Source organism: Scardinius erythrophthalmus (assembly GCF_964197995.2).
Source record: "Scardinius erythrophthalmus genome assembly, chromosome: 9".
In the NCBI taxonomy this organism is placed as follows: Eukaryota; Metazoa; Chordata; class Actinopteri; order Cypriniformes; family Leuciscidae; genus Scardinius; species Scardinius erythrophthalmus.
In genome coordinates, this window is record NC_138229.1 from 23644222 (window position 1) to 23670034 (window position 25813).

At 36.7% G+C, this 25813-nt stretch overlaps 2 protein-coding genes across 2 annotated transcripts; both read left to right on the plus strand.

Annotated features, from left to right (window-relative positions):
- Positions 1 to 1209: 1209 nt before the first annotated feature.
- rab6bb (RAB6B, member RAS oncogene family b) lies at positions 1210 to 8806 on the plus strand. Its single transcript, XM_081374462.1, has 8 exons — positions 1210 to 1551; positions 3430 to 3488; positions 3598 to 3651; positions 3765 to 3870; positions 4031 to 4142; positions 5279 to 5372; positions 5580 to 5646; positions 6551 to 8806. The coding sequence occupies exons 1-8, from the start codon at positions 1482 to 1484 to the stop codon at positions 6613 to 6615; spliced, it is 627 nt and encodes a 208-aa protein (XP_081230588.1). The 5' UTR covers positions 1210 to 1481; the 3' UTR covers positions 6616 to 8806.
- A 1718-nt stretch (positions 8807 to 10524) lies between these two features.
- aire (autoimmune regulator) lies at positions 10525 to 23470 on the plus strand (the record flags this gene model as incomplete). Its single annotated transcript, XM_081374094.1, has 13 exons — positions 10525 to 10671; positions 10817 to 10991; positions 11071 to 11205; positions 15209 to 15274; positions 15373 to 15486; positions 15638 to 15777; positions 15917 to 16038; positions 20271 to 20337; positions 20495 to 20605; positions 21868 to 21989; positions 22220 to 22292; positions 22370 to 22453; positions 22576 to 23470. 13 exons carry the CDS (start codon positions 10525 to 10527, stop codon positions 22654 to 22656), a joined length of 1437 nt encoding a protein of 478 aa, XP_081230220.1. The 3' UTR covers positions 22657 to 23470.
- Positions 23471 to 25813: the final 2343 nt, after the last annotated feature.

Sequence of the window (25813 nt, forward strand, 5' to 3'; positions counted from 1 at the left end):
CAAATTTGAACATATACTGTCTTCTCACAATATGCTGTAATTGGCCATATGTCAACATTATGTTTCAAGCACTCATTTCCTCATTCATATCGAAATATTAATGATTTGATCATTAAATTCTATTTCATATGAGTTACATATACATGCTATTTCTATATATTTAATAGAACAGTAGGCTAATTGTAAACAGTACCTGGTTTGCATCCTATCTGACAATATACAGACTTCCACGCCCACCTTATGTTGTCTCATATCCAAGAGTGCATCGTTCAGTATAACATAAAACTACTAAGAGTCATTATACATTCTGAATGATGTTTGTCAACGTCATCTCCAGTAAACATATAACCTAGTTTTCTAATCTATTTTTTTTTTAGCCCCAGGGCTGTAGATTATGAAGAAAACTGCAGACAAACAGACTTGTCAGGGTATACATAACATGCATTGACGTTTTCAGGACACAGTAATGATCTCACCACTAATATTAGGCACAGCCTTTAATTTAATTTGGATACATTTTAAAATTATCCTCCACTGTTGCATGAGATTTCTGAAAGGGTTTCCATTTTGTTATTTATCTGCTGAAGAAGAAGAAGAAAAAAATCATCAAATATGTCTCTACTTTAAAACTTTGCTCCCTAATTTTTCATCTCTTCAGACTACAATGTACTGGAAGAGAAAGATTTATGAATACAATAGGTCAAAAAAGGCATGTTTGGTGATATAATTTACTGCTTGCAGTTTTGTCTTTGACGTCAAAACAATATGTATTAAATCATGTAGGTTATGGACATATGGCAAACCTGCACATGATACTCATTTTGGGAATCCTGGTTTGAATTAGCCTATGTCCCTCTCTCCCTTAATTTTCCTGTTTTTGCTCTACCATCTTATTCAACAGTCATATTCTCTTTATTTAATTGTTTGTAATATATTTCTTTATTAGCTAGCCTACTGTAAAAATTACCAGGTATAATGTTTCTTATTTTCTATATCTCCTATTGATGTCACATAAAGTAACAACAACTTTTACAGTGTAATGTGCACATAGTCTGACACAGACAAATCTTACAACAGTTTGTTTGACACTTTCCATTCTTAATTATTCACTTGTACACATAGCGACAGCTTATTAACGCAGTCTTCGTCGAGTGTCTGCAAAAGACACACAAAAATGGCATAACAAGTATACAATTATGCGTTGCGCTTAGAGATGCGGATGCAAACATTGCTGAACGGATGCATACGGCCTGCGGTTTGGTGTGCGAAGAGAGCTTACGGGGACGTTTCCGTAAACACACAGTGATATCAGACGGGCGTATCGCCACCACTGCGCATGCGCACAGGGCTGGAGAATTGACATCGCGGAGCAGTACTGCAATATCCATCGATTCGCGACCGAAGATTATCCATCTGCATTCTCGCAAGACTGGTATCACCTGTACATATTAATCCATAACAACCGTGCCATTAAAGCAATCATGTCCATGGGAAGTGACTTTGGGAACCCTTTACGGAAATTCAAACTTGTTTTTCTTGGGGAGCAAAGCGGTGAGTCTTTGGGTTTGCCACGACTGGGTTTAGACACGAACCCATTAACCTTTCAACACATGCATGAAGTACATTAGTGTGTTGTTGATTCTTTTGTGTATCTGCTTGTTTGTGGTGTTATTTCAAACGATGAAATATATCGATTCCCTGTCAAACAAGTCGGTTGCATATGTTTAATTTTTGATTAGTCATGAAAATGTATAGCTATGCAGCGTCATTACACTACTAAACGTGCACCTGTGAATATAACGTAATATAATCGTTATTTGAACAACTGTTAATGATTGTCACCTGCATGTTCCATTGGAGGCAGAAGGTCTGATTAAATTATTGATCGCTAATATTCTAGCGCAGTCTAAATCGCTCAAAACAATGATATGAAATATTTCATTCGAAAGAAATGTAAATCGCCTTATTTGTATAGATGTCCCTGTAAACATCCACTGATTGAAAATGTCATGAAACAGAAAGGCGCAGAAGCTTTGCATTTCCCGTGTGTTTTTCAGGAGACACACCCAGGTTGGCAGTCAGTGTCTATGGGATTCTTCAGCAGAGCAAAGATAAAAACCTCATGCATCATTTTATGAGCAGTTATACGATCAGCTTATATAATAGGAATAGATATCGTGGTTTATTCTTTTGACTGGATGATGGTCTTCTCAGTGTCACTGTCGGTGTTTGTGAAGACGTAATCAGACGGGCATTTGAGATCATGTCTGTCAATTGATGACTGTACATCCAAACATTGCAAATAATAACATGGCGTCACCGTAAAGTTCGTGTGTTCTTGAGATATATATATTTTTTGTCATGAGTATGCATTTACTTGCCATACATTACCCAGCTCCTGGTTATGTCTTCATCATTCACTGTTCGTGTGGAGAAAATGGACAGCCAGTCAGACAGAGGGCCCTATGTATGAAAGAGCATTAGGATTGCGATAAGTGATATTTTGGTTTTAATCTTAATTTAAGCTGTCTGTATACTTATCTATGAGAATCAATACATTGCAGCCTGGATATGATGACAGATATTACCACACCTGCTAGAATGTTTTTTCCCCCAGGATGTTATGCCAACTTAGTGAAAAAGCTCTCATCATTTACTCACCTTTATGTTGTTAGACCTTTCTTTTTTTTCTGTGGAACACAAAAGGAGATGTTAGGAAGAATGACACTCTCAGTCACCACTTATCTTTTTCCCATATAATGAAAGTGAATAGTGAATAGTCATACAGGTTTGGAGCAACATGAGAGTGAGAAAATGATGACAGGATTTGGGCGAACTGTCCCTTTAACGTCAGAAGACCACTTGTCTTCTGCTGTCCATGGTCCTGAATACAACTGTTGGTCAGATTTGATGGATCTTGTTTCAAGATATAAGCAGAACAACCCTCATTCTAAAGCCACAGAAGAATAGGACTATTATTCCCCCTTGTTCTGTGAGCTCCAGGATAACTATTGGCATTGTGCTGTTTGATGATTTTAGTATCTCAGCTCAGCCTGACTAACAGGCCTGACCAGACTGGCCTGAAAAAAGCAGTCCTGTAGTGTATGAAATATGTACTCAGGAATTTTGCTGTCACAGTGGCTCCATGCTCTGCCGCATTTTTCCAAGCTATTTTTCATGTCGTTGTTGTAACTCTAAATAACAGTGATGTCCAAATGACTGATCTCTGTGTAATCCTTAAGAAATGCACTGTCATTTGAAGGACGGAGGTTAAGACAGTGCTTTGTTTCAGCATATGGCAGTGTAATTCAATTAGTGAAAACAGTGAATAGGGTTATGTCAGGACAAACAAGCCATTAATTACTCCACTGTGTGTGTGTGATTCATCAAAATCTGAACATTATCCTGTTTTGTTGGTTTGTGTTACAGTTGGGAAAACATCGCTGATAACAAGGTTCATGTATGACAGTTTTGACAACACTTATCAGGTAAACTCTTTTTGTGTGTGTGTGCATCCATTAATGTAGAAGTTTACAAAGAGTTTTTCAGATGTCTATGTTATTTTGTATCTTATTTTGAATCTTATTGTCATTACAGGCAACTATTGGAATTGACTTTTTATCAAAAACCATGTATCTGGAGGACCGAACGGTAAGAAGCTTTGAAACTATATATATATATATATATATATATATATATACATTAGTGCAGTTATCAAAATGTATAATTATTTCCACAAATATGTCTCATATATTTTTTTGCAGGTGAGGTTACAGCTATGGGACACTGCAGGGCAGGAGCGGTTTAGGAGTCTTATCCCGAGCTACATTAGAGACTCCACAGTGGCTGTGGTGGTGTATGATATCACAAGTGAGCCACACACACACACACACACACACTCATACACACTTTGAGCAATTAAATGATATATGTAAAAGCAACTGCTTTTATGTCGCTATGTTGCAAAAGGCATTTAACAAATCAACTTGAAACTCCAATTAGACTGAGATTTTTTCTTCTCTTGCTCCAGATGTCAATTCATTCCAGCTAACCTCCAAATGGATTGATGATGTCAGAACAGAGAGGGGAAGTGATGTCATTATCATGCTGGTCGGCAACAAAACAGACCTAGAGGAAAAGAGGTGGAGTCATTGATGATATTAACTAGGGATGGGCATTGACAAATTTTCACGATTCGATTCAATTAAATTCAAATTCAATTCACAAGCTTACGATTCGATTCAGTTCGATTCGATATCAAATAATTCAGGCCTATCAGATACAGTACAGGTCAAATTTCCTCAAGGGAAAAAATGTATCTCAATTAATGCTGTAAACTATACAGGGTTAATTATAATATTATAATATTTAATTTAAATTTTATAATTAAAATGAACTCATTTGTAGGCTACTTAAATTTAAATTACACATAAGGAAATTTTAACTCTCTAGAGCCGACTAACGAGTTTTGAATGGCTTTTCTGAGGTAAATGAAAGATTACGTGACATATTGTTTACAAGCCGTTTTATTGACATCTTTCCACAGTTGAAACGCTGATTAATAGATTACGTCACGATATGGATTTCGATAAGTTGTACTGTATTTTTCTACATACATTCTGATGTTCTTTCATGTTCATTTTGTGCTGTAACAAATGAAAAAAGAGGTTACATTACAATAGGAAATAAATTAACGTGCACTTCGTGCTGCTGCTTCACTTGAACTGAGACGCTACAGCGATCTGTCACGCCACATTAAAAAGCGTCAGAACTGTATTTATTGTTTGAATTTCGTAATTGACAGAATTTCAAAACTAAGACTTCATATCAGAAGTAACAAGGCTCAAATCTTATTATGATTTATTGGATGGGAGGCATACTGCAAAGCTTTGTTCATCCATCAGTTAAAAACAGCATAGACTGAAAGATCGATTCTTGGAATTTAAGTTTTTCAAAATGAGATTCAATTAAAATCGTGAAATCAATATTTTTAACCCAGCTGTAATATTAACATTTAATATAAAAAAAAAATGTGCTAGAATTCTTCATTTGGAAGTGTCACTACCGTATCCAATTTAAATTTTTTTTTTTTAAATGTATTCAATTCATTTACACAAAATTATCAGTTTAATTTACTTTAATTGTAATGCATTATGAAGTGTCACTACCGTATCCAATTTAAATTTTTTTTTTTTAAATGTATTCAATTCATTTACACAAAATTATCAGTTTAATTTACTTTAATTGTAATGCATTATGATGGCATTTGCTCTAATAGGCAAATCACTATAGAGGAGGGAGAGCAGCGGGCCAAAGAGCTGAATGTGATGTTTATCGAGACTAGTGCAAAGACTGGCAGCAATGTTAAACAGGTAAGTCTCAGAGCACTACTAAGGCAAATGGACTTGATCCAATAGAGTAATTTAATTAAGCTCATGCCCTGTAACATGACACATGGAAAGCTCTAAAAAGATTTGATTTAGCCACTGAGTTGTTGCCCAAAAGGGCTTTAGCTATACCAATCGGCTCTGGAAAAAAATCTTTGTCTGATTTCATTCTCTCTCTGTTTGGTTTAACAGTTGTTTCGGCGAGTGGCTGCTGCTTTGCCCGGAATGGAGAGCTTGGATGATAATAACAAAGAAGGAAGTATCCTTTAATGCGTGACATTTAAAGGTGATATGTGTTGTTTTCGAGGATGTGTCCCAGAGACAAAACGAGTAAACCAAATGAATATGCCATTTTTAGGTTGATTTCCCTGGAAAGTATAAACCCTTGGCTTTGTGGTGCAATCAAAATGTTTGTTTAAGCATCCTGTCCATCCAAACACTGCAACAGTGTCCCAACCAATACTGTGAGTTTGGGGTGGGACTGTCTGTTGGTTTGACAAATGGAAGATGGAGAGAAAACTGAAAACAATCATTATTTTTCCATTCACATTTCCGCTAGTGAAACTAAAATTACACAATTCACTCAACTCAATTCTAGTCAGTCAACATGAAATTTCCTCATCTTTTAGTGGATGATTTACTGTAGAGGCACACATATATTTTAAAGAAAAAATATTTGTCTATGTAATCTAAAATCTAAAATGAAATAGCTCGCTCCAACTTTATATATATAGCTGACATCATCAAGCCTTGTTTTTCAACCCGTCTCTACCAACTGCCTGGCTCTTTTTCCAATAACACCAACTTGTCATGATAAAATCAATATTCACTATACATTGTTTTCTTTTTGACTGCATTTTCACCCCAAATACAATAATTTATCGAAGTAAAGATAGATTTAATAAGACACATTTAATAAGAGATAACAATAATAGTTCATACTGAAATAAATTTGGTGTAGGATTTGCTTTGAAACAATTTTCACTTCACCGATTACAAAGAAATTGCAAATAACACTTTGTATTAAATGTGAAATCTTGAAGTAGAAAGAATGAAATAGTATTTTCTTGCAAAACGTACTCTAATCATTTTTTTACAGTGTGTAGAGGAAAGCTACTTTACACCATTTCCTTGTTTTCCTTGACACACATCCCCCCACCCAGTGATCGACATTAAGCTGGACAAACAGCCGGATCCTCCGGCCACTGAAAGCGGGTGCTCCTGTTAGTAGAAAGTGGTTCGGACCTTCATTAACACCACACGCTTGTTCTGTTGCTTCCTATGGGTCCACGTCCTGTTGAACTTTATGATCGGATATAGGCTTTTTACATCTATCTGAATGGGTCTAAAATTATACTCCTCAGTTGCAAGAACAAAAAAAAAAAAAATCTGCACTGTCTGTTCAATTGCCAAAATAATATCATAGGTAATTCAAAGTGACTAGCTAACAGATTCATATAGGACAGGAAGTGGCATGTGTACCATCTTTGGACAAAAACATTCAGAGTGGATTATCGGTTGTTATGTTTTGTATTTTTGTACATTACAAAAAGCACTAAATGATGCCTTCACAAAAAAAAAATGAGTTTAAGATTCAAGACGGATGGCAGAGTAACTGTCTTTTGTCCATAGCATGCATGTAAGACAACTTTTAGAATCTGTCATGTCCTTTGGTCCATTCACGTCAATGATAATGAAACGAAGAACTTAATGAAAAAAAAAGACAAAAGAGAGAGGTCCTGTTCAAAGTCTTAGTGTGGGTCTGTGTATACATCCTACATGCTAATCCAGTACCAGCCTCCATGAGAGGTGTGCGTACTAACCTGGCTAACCTTTAAAGTGCTGTGGCACTGTTGCAAAGAACCAATGGATTTTTCTGCTAGCTTCATGTATACACTTTAGATCCGCCAGGCGGTACTGTATTGTATATAGTATTTATATTATTGTGAACATCCATCATTTAGACGTGGTTTATGTTCACCTGTACAAATGTTTTTTTTTCTCTTTTTTTAATATGACAAGGGCTTCACTCTTATTTTGTCGGTCTCACCTGTAGCCATACACTGGTAGTAAACTATTATTTATAATTTGGGCATTTTGCTGTTGCCTTATACCGTTTTACTCACTCATTAAGAGGATCTTTTCTGAAAGAATACAATTATTCCTGTTAAACCCCTTGATTTTTTTATCTTTTTTTTAATAATGTTTTAATTATTATTACTTTGCAGCCAACTAGACCTAAAAAGAATGATATAATTGTCATTCGTTCGGTTGGGGTGAGAACAACACAGATTTTCATTTCAAATACATGCACTTTGTTATGGGTTCTGACAAGGAAGTGTGTGGTTCACCACATCATAAAGTGATGAAACAGACAAATGATTGTCGTATCCCTCATATATCTGTGTAGTAAAGCTCTTGGAGTCTCCCGCACATGTCGAATGAATGTGTAGATTCAAATTCTTAATGTTGCTGGTGAACACTTTCATCTCAGAGAATCCTAAATCGTGAAGACCTTTTTAAAACCGCACTGAGAGAGAATGAACCCGCCTGTAGTCCACTCACGACATTCTGGTTATTGCAACAGTACGTTCAAGAAAATGTGAGTTGTTTACAAAACTCTGGAAACATAGTATCTTTAATATTTAATGTATTTGTTTTTTGTTTTATATTTTGAATTGTTTACATAAATGCACTGATTAACACCACTGATTGTATAGAGATTAATTTAGGATATATTAGGTATTTATAATATATTTAATGTTAGTGTGAGTTTCTTTCTGGTGCCAATACTTCTATTAATTCAAACAAAAATGGACATGAGGAATTACTGTGACTGAATTGTTGGTACTAGGCTTGACTTTAGCTTCTTGGATAATTAAAGGGGCCGCTGATATTAACTATGGGGAGGGACTGATGTTAATGAGTTTTGCACTAACAGTGCACAGAGTATGTCATCTTTCACGTTCACATTTCTCAAGCCTCCGTTTCCTCTTGTTTGCTTTGTCATCTTTCACTTTTTGTACACTAGTTGTGCCTTCTGTTATTGTGGCATCACAATGCAAAGCTTTCATTGTATGGCTACCTGAGAACACATACGTTATAGAAGGGAAGTCACTGTGTGTGACCAGACAACTGACGGATTTATGATGTTGATCTGTGATGAAATTGTTGTATTCACACCATCTAGCCAATTCACAGTGGTTGAGAAGAATTGCAGAATAGTCCCATGCAAGAGGAAGGTTGTATGTAAGAACAGGAAGTTGCTGCTGATAGTGTGAGCGGATTGAATCTGTCAAAGTTGTTGCCGTAGGGTTGTGTAGAGCAGTGTAGTTGGCTCTTTATTCACTCTGTAAGGACATTTATGAGCATGACATCTGTCTGAAAAAAGAAATCAATAAAATCCATGTCTTAATACCATACTGTCTACTGCTATAATGCTGAGTGTGATATTGATTTTATAACAGCTGTATAAAAAAAAGTGTGCACCTGTTCAATCATGCAAAAAAGAGGGAAGTTTTCATAAATCTAAATTCACCCGTGTCACTGTTTTATGAAAATTTAAGACAAATGTTATGTTCTAGGGATCATTAAAAGCTGAAAGCAATTATAACTTGGAGCATTACCTTGTTGGAAAATCTCAAAGACATTAAGAATTCCCACACAACATTACAAATGCTGCATTAAGTGAAAGTGAAAATTGTGTCATCATTTACTCACCCTCAAGTTGTTCCAAACCTGTATGAGTTTCTTTCTTCTGTTGAACACAAAAGAAGATACTATGAATAATGTTTGTAACCAGATGGCACCCATAGACTTCCTTAGTAGGAAAAAAAAATACTATAGAAGTCAATGGCTACCGTCAACTGTCTGGTTACAAACATTTTTCATTATATCTTCTTTTGTGTTCAGCAGAAGAAAGAGGGTGAGTAAATCATGTCAGAATTTTCATTTTTGGGTGAACTATCCCTTTAATGGCTAATCCACATCCAGTACATTTATTGAGATGCACAGAGACTGGGATTCCCCTTGGCATGGAAACTATAGTCCTCAGGAGAGACAGGTGACTAAAAGTAGATGGCTCACATGATTGAGAAATCGTTTCTTGCCCAACTGTGGACTTTCCAAGCCATACCGCACAAATGAGCATAAATGCGAACAAATGAGGGTCAGGTATTTTTATACAACCTACAAGGTGCGAGTTAGTGTTTTAACTGTAAATAGAAATTCAGTGTCACCACTTATCACAGCAGGACTAAAGGTCTTATGAATCAATGGCCCCTAGAGGCAAAGAGCACAAGAGCCATTTATCCACCAGAAATAAGGCACGTCAATCACTGACACCCATCACACCAAATAAAAGGAAAGCAGCTAGGAGATTACAGGTATCTCTAGTCCTCATCGCCAGCATCTGTTGTAAGTACTATGTTCATTTTTAGTGTGTTTAATATCAGGCAAAAAAAAAATCTGTATGTACCATTATTTCTAAAGGTTGAATGATGACTGATAGTTTTTAATTATTTAAGATAGGGGTCTGTGACTCTCAGGGGTCTGCAGCAGTATTCACAATTACTGTTTAATCTCTCTTTTTTTGTTGTTGAGAAAAATAAAAAGGTTAAACCAAAATACAACATTTATTAATTTAAGTTTACTTCAATCTTCTCTACACATTAAAAATGTATGGTAACACTTTATTTTACAGTGTCCCTGTTACTTACCTTACATGTAATACTCTAGTGAATTATGCATAATTACAAGCAAGTAATCCTAAACCAAACCCTAATCCTAATTATGCACTAAGTACATGTAGTTAATTAATATTACTCAGTATTTCAATGTATACTTACACTGTAACAAGGGCATTTTAAAATAAGATAACCAACTGTATTCGAATTAATTATTGGTCAGTTTAAATACAACACTTCAATTTATAATATGTAACAAGGATTCCCTTCTCCATCTCTATCCAATAAGGGGTCCTCCCTGATTTGTTTAAGAAATATCCATGTATGTGATAAAACATAATTGAATTGATTCAAATTAATATCCAAATATTTAGTGCTCTCAGAACACCAGGACCATAAGTTCAGTGTGAGTTTAGTTGTGGTCTATACTACAGGACTCCACATGTGCAAGCATGTCTAGGGTGGAAGGTTACGGAGAGTCTGACCTGCGCTCACAGCTACGAGCATGTAGGACTGAGATCGCAATGGCAATCCACGATCCTTTCCCACTGCTGTATGGGCTGGCGGATCACGACATCATCTCTGAACAGATCCTGAGGGTGAACATTTTCATACAAAAGCACTATTTCAAGTCAACATGCATAATGTGAAGAATTTCTTCATGTTTTAATCAGATGTTTGTAGAGTCGTAGTTAGTTCCTGAAATGCTAAAACAACAAACTAATACTATCACCGACTTATAAGGACACTTTAGAGCGAAAGAAAAAGGATGGGATCCACAAAGCTGTCTACTCACTGCTCACTTTGCTACTGGACCAAGACGCTTCTGTCCTCCAGGCCTTCTGGAGCAATCTCTGTAAAGAGTACAATAAGGATTGTTACCCAAAACTGGAAACCCTGTTTATGAACCTCCCCAAAGGTACAGAGCACAGGCCTGGCAAACAATAACTGTGTTGGAGGATAATGACAGTTTAAGTGATGATAATCTCATTTGGCAGGGTTAAAGCAGGTGGCCAGACACACTGGGACACGCTGGGTCCGCAGCCAGTCAGGCAGAAAGAGACCGGTGGCCGAAAAACACCTGACCCATCGGTCCCATCACCACACCAAGAAAGCCATAACCTCCAGCTCAGGTAATGGACACCAGGACACACAGGAACTTATCACTCAGGTTCAGGTCATACCAAAATGGTGCAAGGAGGGGTGTCATTCCTGGCACTTCTTCCTACAACTGTGTAATTTGATGAAAAAAGGAGGGGTAGAGGAGCGCTTTCTGGACTCCAAAGTTTGGTTAAGATAGAGGTGCTCTTTGGATGGGAAACTAAATACCAAAAATCAAAAAGAACTCCAAGGCACTCTCAATTGAAAAAATTAAAAAGCCTTTATTATTATGGCTTGGTCAAATTAACCTTCTAAAAAACTCCAACGCGTTCATTTTTGATAGTCAGTGCAATTTTCGTTTAGTTTAATGGATTAACCAAACAAAATTGCAACCGATTATTATTTATTATAAAACCTGCTTCCGTTTTCACTGTTATTAGGCTACTACTAGACTAAAGCCTGTTTTATACTTCTGCGTCGAACTGCCGCCGTAGCTACGTCGTAGGCTTTGTGTAGCGCGCGTACCCTACGGCGTACCCTGACGTGCACCTCTCCAAAAATGTAACAACGCGTCAATTCTACGCGGACACAAGCGCGGTGATTGGTCTGCCAGAACCCCTCCCTCGGGGTTTCACATGCTCCCTAGGTGCGCGTCAACGCGGACAACGACACAGAAGTATAAATTAAAACCAACACGTTGCCTACGGCGTATAGGCTCCGGCGTAGGTCCGACGCAGAAGTATAATGAGGCCTTTACAGGCCCAATAATGTTGAGAAGTGCGATTCATGACGTTCGAATCAATTAACCAAACAATTTTACGTTGTCACTTACGGTGATGTTATGAACTGTAGCCTACTATTGAATTATGAACGTTGTCAAGACAATTGGTGTTACATATATTTGAATTTAAATCAGCAGCTTTGTTCACTGTACGGGTAAACTGCACCTGATATCTGTTCTGTGAATCAGAGGCTGTTCTTTGTAGTCCTTCAGCAAAAAAAAAAAAAATGGTTCGCGTTTGATGCAGATTCCCTGTGTCACGCTGCTACTCAAAAACTTCCAGTTTGGCCGAGCAAAAGTTAAATGTTCACGTAAGGCTAACATTTAAAACTAGACTGAGTGACGAATCAGCCTTTTGTAACAGAAAATTTTTTGGACAGACGCGCGCAAGCAAAACCTCGATGCAGAATGTACATAACAAGACAGGGAACAATCAACGAAGTACAGTAAGACACTTCCATTGAGACTAACACAGTTTGAATTTTAGAAGAAATGAGAAAAAAAAAGAGAAAGAGAAAGAGGAGCAAGGATGAAGGTTTTTTTTAAAACATTTGAAACTCTGAAACATTTTAACAAAATCACATAGAAATATATTAAAGGAGGGCTTACAATTTTTTCCATTTACAAGTATGAATATTAAATTCACCCATCAATAAAACAAAATTTACAACATCAAAGAAGGGTGAATTTAAATCACACTTAAAAAAGAGCACATCTTGTTGGGTTAAATAAGGAATTGTTTCCATTTTTACTAACAACCAGCTATGCATATCAAACCAAAATTTAGAAGTAACCTCACAGTAGAAGAATAGGTGATCAAGCGTTTCAGGAGAAGAAGAAGAAAAGCCACAATGATCCACCTCAAAAGGAAATTGTTTCTGTATAAATCATTAACTGAGTAAATCTTATACATAATTTTGTAATGAGTCTGCTTGACCTTTGGAGCAACTGTATGCCATATAACAGGTAAAAGCTTTATCCATTACTGAGGTATCGACATCTCCCAGAAAATATCACTGATAATCACCAGTGATAATACGTTTATGTTCTTTGTAAATAAGTTTGTTTTTGCACTTACTGTCTAAGAAATCTATATTACATATTTTTAAAGAGGGAAGAGAAACAACAGGTCTAGATAAAGGATAAAAAAAACTGCTGTGGATTATCCTTAATCCAGTGGGTATAGCATTGCATACCTTATCATAACCTTTAATTGTAATTCTAACTCTATATTTGTTAATGAAATCATTATGACACAAGAAATACCCATTATCATCTAATAAATCATGGATAAAAAAAATGCCTTTACTATACCAATCACTTTTGAACAGAGATTTTCTATTACAGCCCTATTTTTCCAAAGAGTGCCGTTGTAAGGAGAGAAGTTATGGGTAAATATAATTTTCCAAAAAAAGCAGTACTTGTTTATGAAAATTGGATAACTTCAAAGGAATTTTACAGAGATCAAGATCACACCTTAACACAAATTCAAGGCTGCCAATATTTTTAAAAATGTGATTTGGAATATGGTACCATATTGAGTTAGCCTGGGAAAACCCAGATAACTTCCGGCAAATTTAGATTTGCTCTGCAAGTTACTACTGAGAATGGTCTGGTTTTAACCAGGCTAATATTGAGTGTGACTTTGTTAAACACTCTTTCAGCCACTTAATTCGGAATGTACCAAGAAGAGATTCAAAATCAATGGCTGTCAAGCCTCCATATTCGTACTCTTTGACCATATGAAATTTACGTAAATAATGTGTTTTATTTTTCCGTATAAATTTAAATAAAATTGAATTAACCGATTGAACTACTTTTGGGGCAGTATACAAAGCATGGGATAGATACGTTTAGATATTCCCACATTTTAGTCAAGAGGATTCTACCCAATATAGATAAGTCTCGTAATATAGATAACCATTAAAGACTTTTTCATACTTTCTGTTGTAGAGTTAAAATTTAAAAGTTCTCTATTAACAACATTTTTGGTAATCATAACCCCTAGGTACTTAACCTCATTTTTCACTGGAATGCCCTCTATATCTTCTAAATCACAATTATGGATAGCCATTAATTCACACTTTTTAAAGTTTAGGGTCAGGCCTGATGCCTTAGAAAAGATAGAAATGTTATCAATAACTAATGGAAGCACCTCTTTATTTTTAAGAAATAAAAGAGTGTCGTCTGCAAATTGGCTAATAGTAAAGGTCCTACCAAGAATGTCTATGCCTAAAATGTCCTCAAAATGTTTTATGAACAAAGATTGTTTTCATATGGATTCTGGGTGATGAACCTAAATTAAGGGAAACACTACTGAAAATATCATTACAGAACATAGAAATGACTAAAATAAAGAACCAAAGCCAAAGATTTCTAAAGATTTAAACAAAAAATGGTGTTCAAGAGTGTCAAACGCCTTGAAAAAGTCTAGAAATAGAAGTAAGCTTGTCTGATGTATTAGATAGTTATAATCAAGCACATCAAGGACTAATCTAATATGACTGTGAATACTTCGCCCTTTGATAAAAAGCCGATTGTGTTTCACTGATAATTTCACCAATGCCTTACTATATTTTAGTTTGATGTTTTTTCTTTAATATTTTGTATTTTTAGGGGATTTTGTGGTATTAAATTATATTTTCGCTGTATTTATAATCCATTTATTCACTTTTTGAGCATAGACCTGAAAATTGAATTTCCAACTGAAACTGTCTTAAATCTTGAATGCTTTAGAGCACAGACTTAAGTTTGATCTCTTTTCAAAGATGACACTTGGCGAATTATTGCTGAAGTTAAATTTTTTTTTAAAAAGTGAACGTAAAAAAAGTTACAGAATTGTTTTTTTATTGTTATGAAAAATACTATTTTATATTTTTATAAGAAATATATATTTTCAAAAACACGTTTTACTCTAAAACTGTGAGAAAATCAAAGCCATAAATCTAAACAAGTTGAGTTAAAAAATTTAGCCTGATATCTAAAAAAATTAGCGTTCTGTAAGATTTTATTTGGCCGCAGTACCAAAAGTTTTCACTAGGTGAAATTCGTCTCCCATTCATTTCCTGTGCAGTCATTTTTTCATTTTCAATTCTCAGGGGACAAAATCCCACCTTGCATTTTTTCTTTCCAACATGACTTTAACGCAACCAATAAATTTGACACATGCCAGATGTGAGTCTGAATGGGTATGATTTGAGGCTTCTGGTTTCAAACACGCCAGTCCTGATAACTTAATATCTCTACTGTTCCAGGAAGCAAAGACAAGCCAATGAGGAAGACAGATGGTGCAGCACTTTCTCAGGTCTCAGTGGGAAACGGTAAGCACTTGATGCTTGAGTAAAATGTATCATTAGATGACTAAATATTATAGTAGATGAATGAGATTGTGCATGAATAAATATGACTCAAAACGCAGGGGTCCAGGCTGTATCTACCTCAGTCCAGAGGGCCGTGGCTGTATCTGCCAGTGAGCATCCCACTGGCTGCGGGACAGTGGAGGGGATTCTGATCCAGCAAGTCATTGAGTCTGGTGAGCTCAGCACACTGACTACACACTATTGCCAGACTGTAATGAAAGCCTTTAATTCGCTAATGCTAGCTCTTAGCGTGTGTTTTGATAGTGTAACCTTGCAGTGTAAACACTTTGGCGGCACAGATGTCTCATTTACACTTTCCTGCAGGAGGTGCCAAAAAATGCATCAAGGTTGGAGGAGAATTCTACTCTTCTGGTAAACTGGATGAGACAGCTGGAGTGCACAAGGCACAGACTGCACAAAACTATAGTCACCAGCAGGGAGAGCCAAGCACCAGAGTCATGGATGTAGGTGACCAAGATTCATGGAAAAGTACAGATACAAAAAGCGTACATGAAAAATATTATTCAGGCATAAGTTGTCATTGTGTTAACCGGGTACAGTAGGTAATTCACTATTTATCATGTTTATGATGCATATGTTCAGGTGGAGCATAATGATGATGAGTGTGCAGTGTGTAAAGATGGTGGGGAGCTCATCTGCTGTGATGGGTGTCCTCGCGCCTTCCACCTCACCTGCCTGGTGCCGCCCCTCGCCTCCATACCCAGGTACAGAGCAGTCATGTGATACACAGGCCACAGACCCTATCAAACCTAGAGCTGACCTCATCATTAGTCTTTATCTGTCAAGTTTAAAACAGTGTTGATAAACTGCATGAATTCAAAACAAGAAAAATCTCAAATATGAGACTGTGTACAATAAATACGATCCAGCAGTCTAAAAGTCAAGTCAAGTCAAGTCAAGTTTATTTATATAGCGCTTTTCACAACACAGGTTGTATCAAAGCAGCTTCACAGTAATAAATTAGAACAATACATCAATGTTTGTTTCTAGTGGAACGTCTACGTTTGGTAATGCTGATCAATAGTATCGTTGATTGATTAATTCAATTAAATATCCCTAAATATCCCCAACTGAGCAAGCCAAAGGCAACAGTGGCAAGGAACCGAAAAACTCCATCAGGTGACCTAATGGAGAAAAAAAAAAACCTTGGGAGAACCCAGGCTCAGTCGGGGGCCAGTTCTCCTCTGGCGTTTATGAACTAGAGGTCGGATTTAACTGTAGGATTAAAAGTATTATATGAATGCCTGGCTGAAGAGATGCGTCTTTAATCTAGTTTTAAACTGGGAGAGCGAGTCTGAGCAACGAACAGTATCCGGAAGACTATTCCAGAGTTTTGGTGCTAAATGTGAAAATGCTCTCCCTCCTTTGGTGGACCTAGATATCCTAGGTATGACCAAAAGCCTCGAATTTAGTGACCTTAAAGAGCGCGATGGATTATAGGGCGATAGAAGATCCGTTAAATAGACTGGAGCTAAGCCGTTTAGGGCTTTATAAGTCAGTAGCAATACCTTGTAATTAATACGGGACTTTATAGGTAACCAATGTAGAGATGATAAAATCGGTGTTATATGATCATATTTTCTTGATCTAGTTAGAACTCTAGCGGCGGCATTTTGGACTAACTGTAGCTTGTTTATTGAGGATGCAGGACAACCGGCTAATAACGCATTACAGTAATCTAGTCTCGAGGTCATGAATGCGTGAACTAACTTTTCTGCATCAGAAACAGATAGCATATTACGTAGCTTAGCAATGTTTCTAAGGTGGAAAAAGGCTGTTCTTGTAACATATGAAATATGATTTTCAAAAGACAGGTTGCAGTCTAATATAACACCCAGGTCTTTTACTGTAGAGGATGAAGTAACAGGACATCCTACTATGTTAAAGTTGTATTGTGAGAGGTTTTGTGGGTGGTTTTTTGAACCGATAAGTATTACCTCTGTCTTGTCTGGATTTAATAAAAGAAAATTATGCGTCATCCAATCTTTTATATCTTTAACACACTCTGTCAATTTGGATAATTTAGCGTTTTCATCTGGCCGTGATGAAATATAGATTTGAGTGTCATCAGCATAACAATGGAAACTAATTCCATGTTTCCTTATAATATTTCCAAGTGGCAGCATATATATTGAGAATAATAGAGGGCCTAACACAGATCCTTGCGGCACTCCATAGTTTACTGGAGTTATGATAGATTTTTCTCCATTTAAATAAACAAAATGGTAGCGGTCAGATAAATACGATCTAAACCAGCTTAATGCTTGTCCTTGAACACCAGTATAATTTTGTAGTCGATCTAAGAGTATTGTATGATCTATAGTATCGAACGCAGCACTAAGATCAAGTAAAACTAATATTGAGATACAGCCTTGGTCAGAAGCTAAAAGTAAATCATTTGTGATTTTAACGAGCACAGTTTCAGTGCTATGATGCGGCCTGAACCCAGACTGAAACTTTTCATAGGTGTCATTTTCTTGTAAGAAAGAGCCCAGTTGAGCGGACACAATTTTTTCTAGTATTTTAGACATAAAAGGTAGATTTGAAATGGGTCTATAATTTACTAGATTATTCGGATCTAATTGTGGTTTCTTAATGAGAGGTTTTATAACTGCCAGTTTAAATGTTTTTGGAACATAACCTAAAGATAAAGACTAGTTAATAATATTGAGGAGAGGCTCTTCCACTACAGGTAACACTTCTTTCAATAATTTAGTTGGTATAGGATCTAGTAAACATGTTGTTGTTTTAGATGAAGTAAAAAGTTTATTTAACTCTTTTTGTTCTATAGTTGTAAAGCACTGTAATTGTTCTTGCGGGGTGATAATTGAGGCTGAATTATAAGGCGCGATTGAGGATTGAACGTTTACAATTGTGGTTCTGATGTTTTCTATTTTCTCAGTGAAGAACTTCATGAAATCATTACTACTAAACTGTAATGGAATATTTTGTTCAGGAGACATCTGTTTATTTGTTAGTCTCGCCACGGTGTTAAATAAGAACTTAGGATTGTTATGGTTGTTTTCTATTAGTTTGCGTAGATGTTCAGCCCTGGCCGCTTTTAGGGCCTTTTTATAACGTGACATACTGTCTTTCCATGCGATTCTAAAGACCTCTAAGTTGGTTTGTTTCCATTTACGCTCTAAATTACGGGTTTCTCTCTTTAGAACACGCGTAGTATTGTTGTACCATGGTGCTTTACTTTTCTCTCTGACCTTTTTTAATCTAATGGGCGCAACAATATCCAATGATCCAGAGAGAATGGTGCTCATAGTGCTAGTTAATTCCTCAAGTTCATCTGTTTGTTTGGGTTCACTGAGCAGCTGAGACAGATCCGATAAGCTGTTTGAAAAATTATCTATGGTGGATGGAAGGATTGTTCTGCCTAATCGATAACGCGGCGCAGCATGATATATTACAGGAGTACGTAATATGCAAGTTACCATGTAATGGTCAGTGACATCGTCACTTTGTGGAATGATATCTATATCGGTTGGATCGGTTCCATGTGATATAATTAAATCGAGTGTATGATTAAATCGATGAGTCGGTCCGGTAATGTTTTGCTTGACCCCAAAGGAGTTTAATAAATCAGTAAACGCAGCCCCTAACGCATCATTTTGATTATCTACATGGATATTAAAGTCTCCAACAATTAATGCTTTATCGAAGTTAACTAATAGGTCTGAGAGAAAATCTGCAAACTCTTTTAGGAAATCAGCGTAAGGCCCAGGCGGTCTATATACGGTAGCCAAGGCTAGAGATAATAGGGATGTTTTTCAAACATCTAAGAGCGTAACATTTAGTACAAGTACTTCAAATGAAATAAACTTATAACCCGTTTTCTGAGTAACATTGAGAAAATCTCTATAGATTGTTGCAACACCGCCGCCACGACCATTCAGACGGGGCTCGTGCTTATAGGAGTATCCTGCTGGAGTAGACTCATTTAGACCGAAATAATCATTTGGTTTAAGCCAGGTTTCAGTAAGGCAAAGTACATCGAAGCTATTATCTGTGACTATTTCATTTACAATAACTGCCTTAGGTGTGAGTGATCTAATGTTTAGAAGACCTAGCTTTAAAAATTGTTTTTGATTACCAATAGCAACATTTTCTGGTTTAATAACAATTAGATTTTTTCTAGATCCTGCAGTAGATTTATGATTTGATCTCACTAAACGAGGAATAGACACAGTTTCTATGCAATGTTCTACACTATTTATATCAGTTAAATTGGTGCAGCAGAGACTATGATTTGGACTTTTGGTTACTAGTCAAAAGGTATTTAACATTTTGGAGATGTTATCTGACAGAAGATCCGATCCGCACTAGTGAAAATGTCTAACTTGATGCATTTTATAATTGCAAATGATAGTATTAGCAAACCAATCTGATAATTGACCCAAAATAGTGTAGAATCTGAAATATTTATTATTTATTTTACATCATTATGTTTCTTATTTTTAAATGTCACAAAATTCTTAAAACTGTTTATTTCCAGGTTTAAAAATGAACAGGCCCCAGGGGGCCTTAGAGCCCACTAGTGGGCCTCAGCAAACTTCCAAAAAGAGCTACAGGATGACTTAAAATCTATTACATAGTGAATTTATTATTATTATTGATACAATTAATGTTAATAATAAATCTGAAATACTATTAAAATGTTATGTAATTTTAAGGATGATGTATCTATTATTGAAATATATTATTATTGATACAATTAATATTAATAGTATCATATTAATCATATATTACAATAACCTAACTTAAAATGTTCAAATGAAACATAAAAATAAGAAATATTTTTTACCCTAAATAACTAATTTATCTAACACACATCTAATTTATGTTGATTAAATCATAATCATAATTATAGTGTGAAACCACTGAGATGTGCATCTCTCACTAGTTTTAGAAATGTGTTTGTTTTCAGTGGTACATGGCGCTGTCAGCTTTGCCAAAGCAACAGAGCAAAGGACAAGACATGCAACCCATTGCCGGTAAGATTCCAGTTAAAGTGATTGAAAACAAAATTTCCCATTTGCAATAACTAACTGAACTTGAATTACAGTCGGTCAAACATATACGTACAATATGATGAGCAGTGGTGGGAGATTATTATTAATGGCATTAGTAACTTCTCTGCTGCTCTTTTAGCCTACAGTTCACCCTCCAGTGACAGAGACAAGCTCCAGCTCTGCTGTGGACTTCTCCTTCTTCTCCTCTCTGTCCTCCACTTCACTCTCCACAGTCACAGCTCCACCCATGGTAACACTCCTATGTGACTTAATAAGAGATACACTGACATATAAGGCCTGTTCACACCAAGGACGATAACTGTAACAATTAAGTTTTAATAATCATTCTAATTCAATGAGACTGTGGATGTCCACATCACAACTATAACAATAATGATCATTGGAATCACTTTCAGAATGATTTTTTTCCAGCTGATGAACCATAAAAACGTTGCCAGCCAATCAGAAACCACCCGACTTTAAAGGGATAGTTCACTTTGAAATTAAATTTTGGTATGTTTTAGCTTACCTCAAGGGCATCCAAGATGTAGGTGTCTTTTTTTCCGCAGTAGTTTCAATTTTGATATTTTTAGGTCAAACCGTTCTTGTCTGTCAGTCATATAATGCAGGTCTATGGTCACTGTCTCAAAGAGCATGCACAGAGTCCAAATTAAAACAATTCCCCATCGTCCAAATTAAACAATTCCCCATCGTAAGTACACATTGATGGCCTAAGACACGAAACGAGCGGTTTGTGTGAGAAAACGAACAGTATTTATATCGTTGTTACCTCTTGAACACAACCACGTCCAAGTGATCTGAGGGCGCGGGCGGGTATAGACATATACACTAGATGTCGCCTTGGCTACGGTTTCGTTCCAATGAACTGCAGTAGCCAAGGCGACATCTAGTGTATACCCGACCTCTATACCCGCCCGCGCCCTCAGATCACTTGGACGTCGTTGTGTTCAAGAGGTAACAATGATATAAATACTGTTCGTTTTCTCACACAAACCGCTCGTTTCGTGTCTTAGGCCATCAGTGTGTACTTACAATGGGGAATTGTTTTAATTTGGACTCTGTTCATGCTCTTTGAGACAGTGACCATAGACCTGCATTATATGACTGAAAGACAAGAACGGTTTGACCTAAAAATATCAAAATTGAAACTACTACGGAAAAAAAGACACCTACATCTTGGATGCCCTTGAGGTAAGCTAAAACATACCAAAATTAAATTTCAAAGTGAACTATCCCTTTAAAGAGCTCAAGCATTTGAAGTGGCAGACAACAAAAATGCAGTGCTCTCTTGTAATAAACAGAGCTTTGTCATATCTTGGTGTGAACGCTAATATATTTACTATATATTCAGCCTAAAAAATATAAGATCTTATTTACACACCCTCATGTCATTCTAATCATTTGAATCATATAAATCTAATCATTATAATCATATATATCTCTGACGAGGTGATGGCAATTTCAACTATTTTTATATTTAATCTTTGTTAGTCTTCGGATGGCCAAATGGTTGGGATCAGGATGGCTTGTGGAATTTGTCATCTCATCCAGGGAGAGCTGATCACCTGCCCTCAGTGCCTGCAGAGTTATCATGCCCTCTGCAACTTCTCAAAGTACTGATCTTATTGTATTGTTATTTGTTATAGAATAACTGTGAATTCTATCATGCTTTGAATGAAGCTCTCTCTCTCTCTCTCTCTCTCTCTCTCTCTCTCTCTCTCTCTCTCTCTCTCTCTCTTTCTCTCTCTCTCTCTCTCTCTCTCTCTCTCTCTCTCTCTCTCTCTCTCTCTCTCTCTCTCTCTCTCTCTCTCTCTCCCCCCCCCCTCTCTAATTGTCTCTTCAGTGGAAAGACAAGATGTAGGAATTGCTCCAGGTGTTGGGGCCCTGAAATCGAAACATCATCAAGGAGTCTTCAGGTATCTCATATACACTAGAATAACACTTTTGGGTCTCCTAACCTAACAGATGTAATCCATATTTTTTATTCCCACAGGTGAGTCAGCACACGAGTGATCAGGGCTTAACACCATCAGAGCAGCTGTTCAACAGAGATGAAATGGACTCTATAATGGGGGAGGTGAAGTCACCTTTCTTAACAGTATAAAAATAAATGAATACATGCAAGTGAGCAATGGAAACTGTATATACCTGAAGCCCCAGATGAGATGCCTAACAGTATATTTGTCTTGATGAATTCAGAGCCCTATAGATGGGATCCTGCAGTGGGCTTTCCACAACATTTCACGTCCTCTTTCTGAGTCTCAAGGCTATTTCCAGTGATTCAGCGAGTCGAATTCATCTCTGCTGTGCCCAAATCTCAGCATTCCTCCTCAGTGTTAGATGGACTGACATGAATAATAGAACACATTGTTTCAATAATGTTTTGGGTCTAGATCTCAAAAGTTAGTTGCTACCACAGGGTGTCTGCCAATTATTGTTTGATCTCAAACTAATTTTTGTGTAAACAAATACAATATATATACAATGCAAAATTTAACTTCAACCAAAGCTAAAATTAAGAAGATAATGTTCAACTTTACATTAAAATGAAACATGATGTAAAAAATGTATTTCAAGTACTGTACATCAATAATAAAGGCATTGCATTGTAAGCGTCGTGAAGTATGTAAATACATGACTATAGTACTATCCTAGGCTGAGGTGGATAGACTTACAATGGCATGCGCAGTACAAATATAAATACGTCATATTTTCAAAGAAAAAAACGTTCTGTTTCAAGGAGATTTTGTCAAAAGAGAGACTTTTAGAAAGATGTTTCATCAGCTAAACAGTTGCTGTATTGTTAAACAACAGTACAATACATTGAACGCACATCGTACTTCTGTCTCTCACAGCCTTTTTTCACTCCTCAAAAAATTATTATTTCACTACTCCTGAATAAGTTTTATAAAGGTCCTTGGCCTGAAAAATGTTGAAGACCCGCTGGCCTAGATAACTATGAAACCAGGATTTTGATGAATTATGTATTGTTCTGTAATAAAATTAATGTGATAACCTCAAGATATGAGACAATGGCTCAAGCATAAATAAATGGATTTCCACCAAGCAAACATGGAAAACATGTTCCCATCTCTGCATCTCTGTGTGTGTGTGTGTGTGTGTATTTGTACAACTATCTTTGCGAGGACAGGTTTGAGTTTTAGACCATCGAAGTGAGGACAAAAAGAGAGTAAAGTGAGGACATTTTAGCCGACCCTCACTTTCTGAGACCCTTTTAAAGGCCTGTTTAAGGGTCAAGACTTTGTTTTAGGGTCACGGTTATAATTACGTTTAGGGTTAAGGGTTCAGGTTAGGCACTTAGTTGTGATGGGTGAGGAGCTAGAGATTACACTGTGTCAATAAATGTCCTCACAAAGATAGATGTACAAAAATGCTTGCGTGTGTGTGTGTGTGTGTGTCTAAGTGCCCCTATGTGGGCCTTCTGTGCTCTTCAGAGAATGGTTTTGACACATCCCATGGAATGCATGGTCCAGAGCCAGCACTGTCAGTTTTCCTTTTTGGCCTCCTCGGGAGACAAAAGAGAGTGGGAAAGTGAGAGAGGAAGAGAAGGAGAAAGAAAAAGAGCGCTGGAATGTTAATGAGAACCATGTGGGACTCCTGGAAATTTGCTGTTGTTAATGTCAGAGCATAATGTATGTCAACACAGAGCAAAGCTTCTCGTTTGCTTTCATAGCGCTTCGTACAAAAACAGTGAAGTGATCCGCGCAGTGGGAATTTATCAGAAGTCTCAGTTTATCGATGTTTTCTTCCACCTCAGTCTTTAAAGTGTGTGAATGCTCGCTCTCGGGCAGATGGTGTTGTGACAGGCCAGGGGCCAGACGTTGTTGGAATGTTGCGGGGTTGCTATGGATACCTGTTCTTTAAGGCCCAACAAATAAGGAGTGGGGAATGTATTACAGTGGACCCTAAATCTCAGTAGAGCATGAAAGAAAATGTTTTTATATGAGAAGACATTTGGCGACGCAGACGGCATGCATCAATGAGACAGACTGCAGGATACACTGAAAGCTGGTTCTGTTTTATCTCCTGCAGTGCCAAGATACTTCATGTTTATGATGTGTTAGTCTAAGCGTTCAGTCTTGCTTTATATATATCAAAGACATTCTATAGCCTTCATGTCCTATATCATTGATTTTTAAAGTCTGAAACTGGTGCCAAAGTTCTGCCTAAAAGCAATACAGTGGATATATTAAGGAAATAAAGAAGGGCACAATAAGTTGACAAATGAACCTAAACTATGTTATCTCTTAACTTCCATTACAATGACAAGAAAATATCATTTAAATTGAAAATAGTCAAATATTTCTGAAATAGATTTGTGAAATTATTGTAATTTAAATTTAAAGTGTGCATGTTTTGTTTGTTAGAATACTTTCACCTATCCTAACCTTAAAATCACTATGAAATCAAAACTGTCCATTCTTATTTTTATGAAACATTGCCGTATTTATTATAAATTATTTATCTGTTTTTTCTTAATTTATGTGCCCTCCCTCTTGCAAGCACATCTCATCTCTTCTCTGATGACGTGTTTACATGTGCTAATTTGACTTTTTACATTTACTTAAAACTAATTTAAAACGTTTATAGCTAAACATCTTTGACATCCCAGACAGCAACATAGTGTCGGCCCAGATCTGGCCCGTATCTGGTACACGTGGATTCCACACATTCAGTGGTGGTCAGAATTAATGGCACCCCTGGTAAATATGATAAAAAATGGCTGTAAAAAATAAATCTGCATTGTTTATCCTTTTGATCTTTCATTCAAAAAATTCACAAAAATTGAACCTTTCATTGAAGTAAACGAATTGAAAGTGGGGGGTAAATCACATTATTAAATAAATGTTTTTCTCCAAAACACGCTGGCCATAATTGTTGGCACCCTGTTATTAAATACTTTTTGCAACCTCCTTTTGCCAAGATAACAGATCTGAGTTTTCTCCTATAATGCCTGTTGAGTTTGGAGAACACCTGACAAGAGATCAGAGATCATCCCTCCATACAGAATCTCTCCAGATCCTTCAGATTCCCAGATCCATGTTGGTGCTTCTTCTCTTCAGTTCACTCCACTCATCAGGTCAGGGAACTGTGACGGTCATGGCAGAAGCTTCATTTTGTGCTCAGTTACCCATTTTTGTGTTGATTTTGATGTTTGTTTTGGACTGTTGTCCTGATGGAAGATCCAACCACGGCCCATTATAAGATTTCTAGCAGAGGCCGTCAGGTTTTGATTTTTTATCTGTTGTTGGTATTTGCTAGAATCCATAATACCATGTATCTGAACAAGATGTCCAGGACCTCCAGCAAATAAATAGGCCCACAACAAGATCCAGCAGTGTATTTAACCGTAGGCATGGGGCACTTTTTATCCCTGTTTGCACCAAACACATCTGCTGGGTTTGCTGCCAAAAAG

Coding starts and splice junctions, on each gene's coding strand:
- rab6bb (XM_081374462.1), top strand. CDS start 1,482: ATGTCCATGGGAAGTGACTTTGGGAACCCTTTACGGAAATTCAAACTT. Junction 1,552..3,429: donor TTTTCTTGGGGAGCAAAGCG/GTGAGTCTTTGG, acceptor TTTGTGTTACAG/TTGGGAAAACATCGCTGATA. Junction 5,373..5,579: donor CTGGCAGCAATGTTAAACAG/GTAAGTCTCAGA, acceptor TTGGTTTAACAG/TTGTTTCGGCGAGTGGCTGC.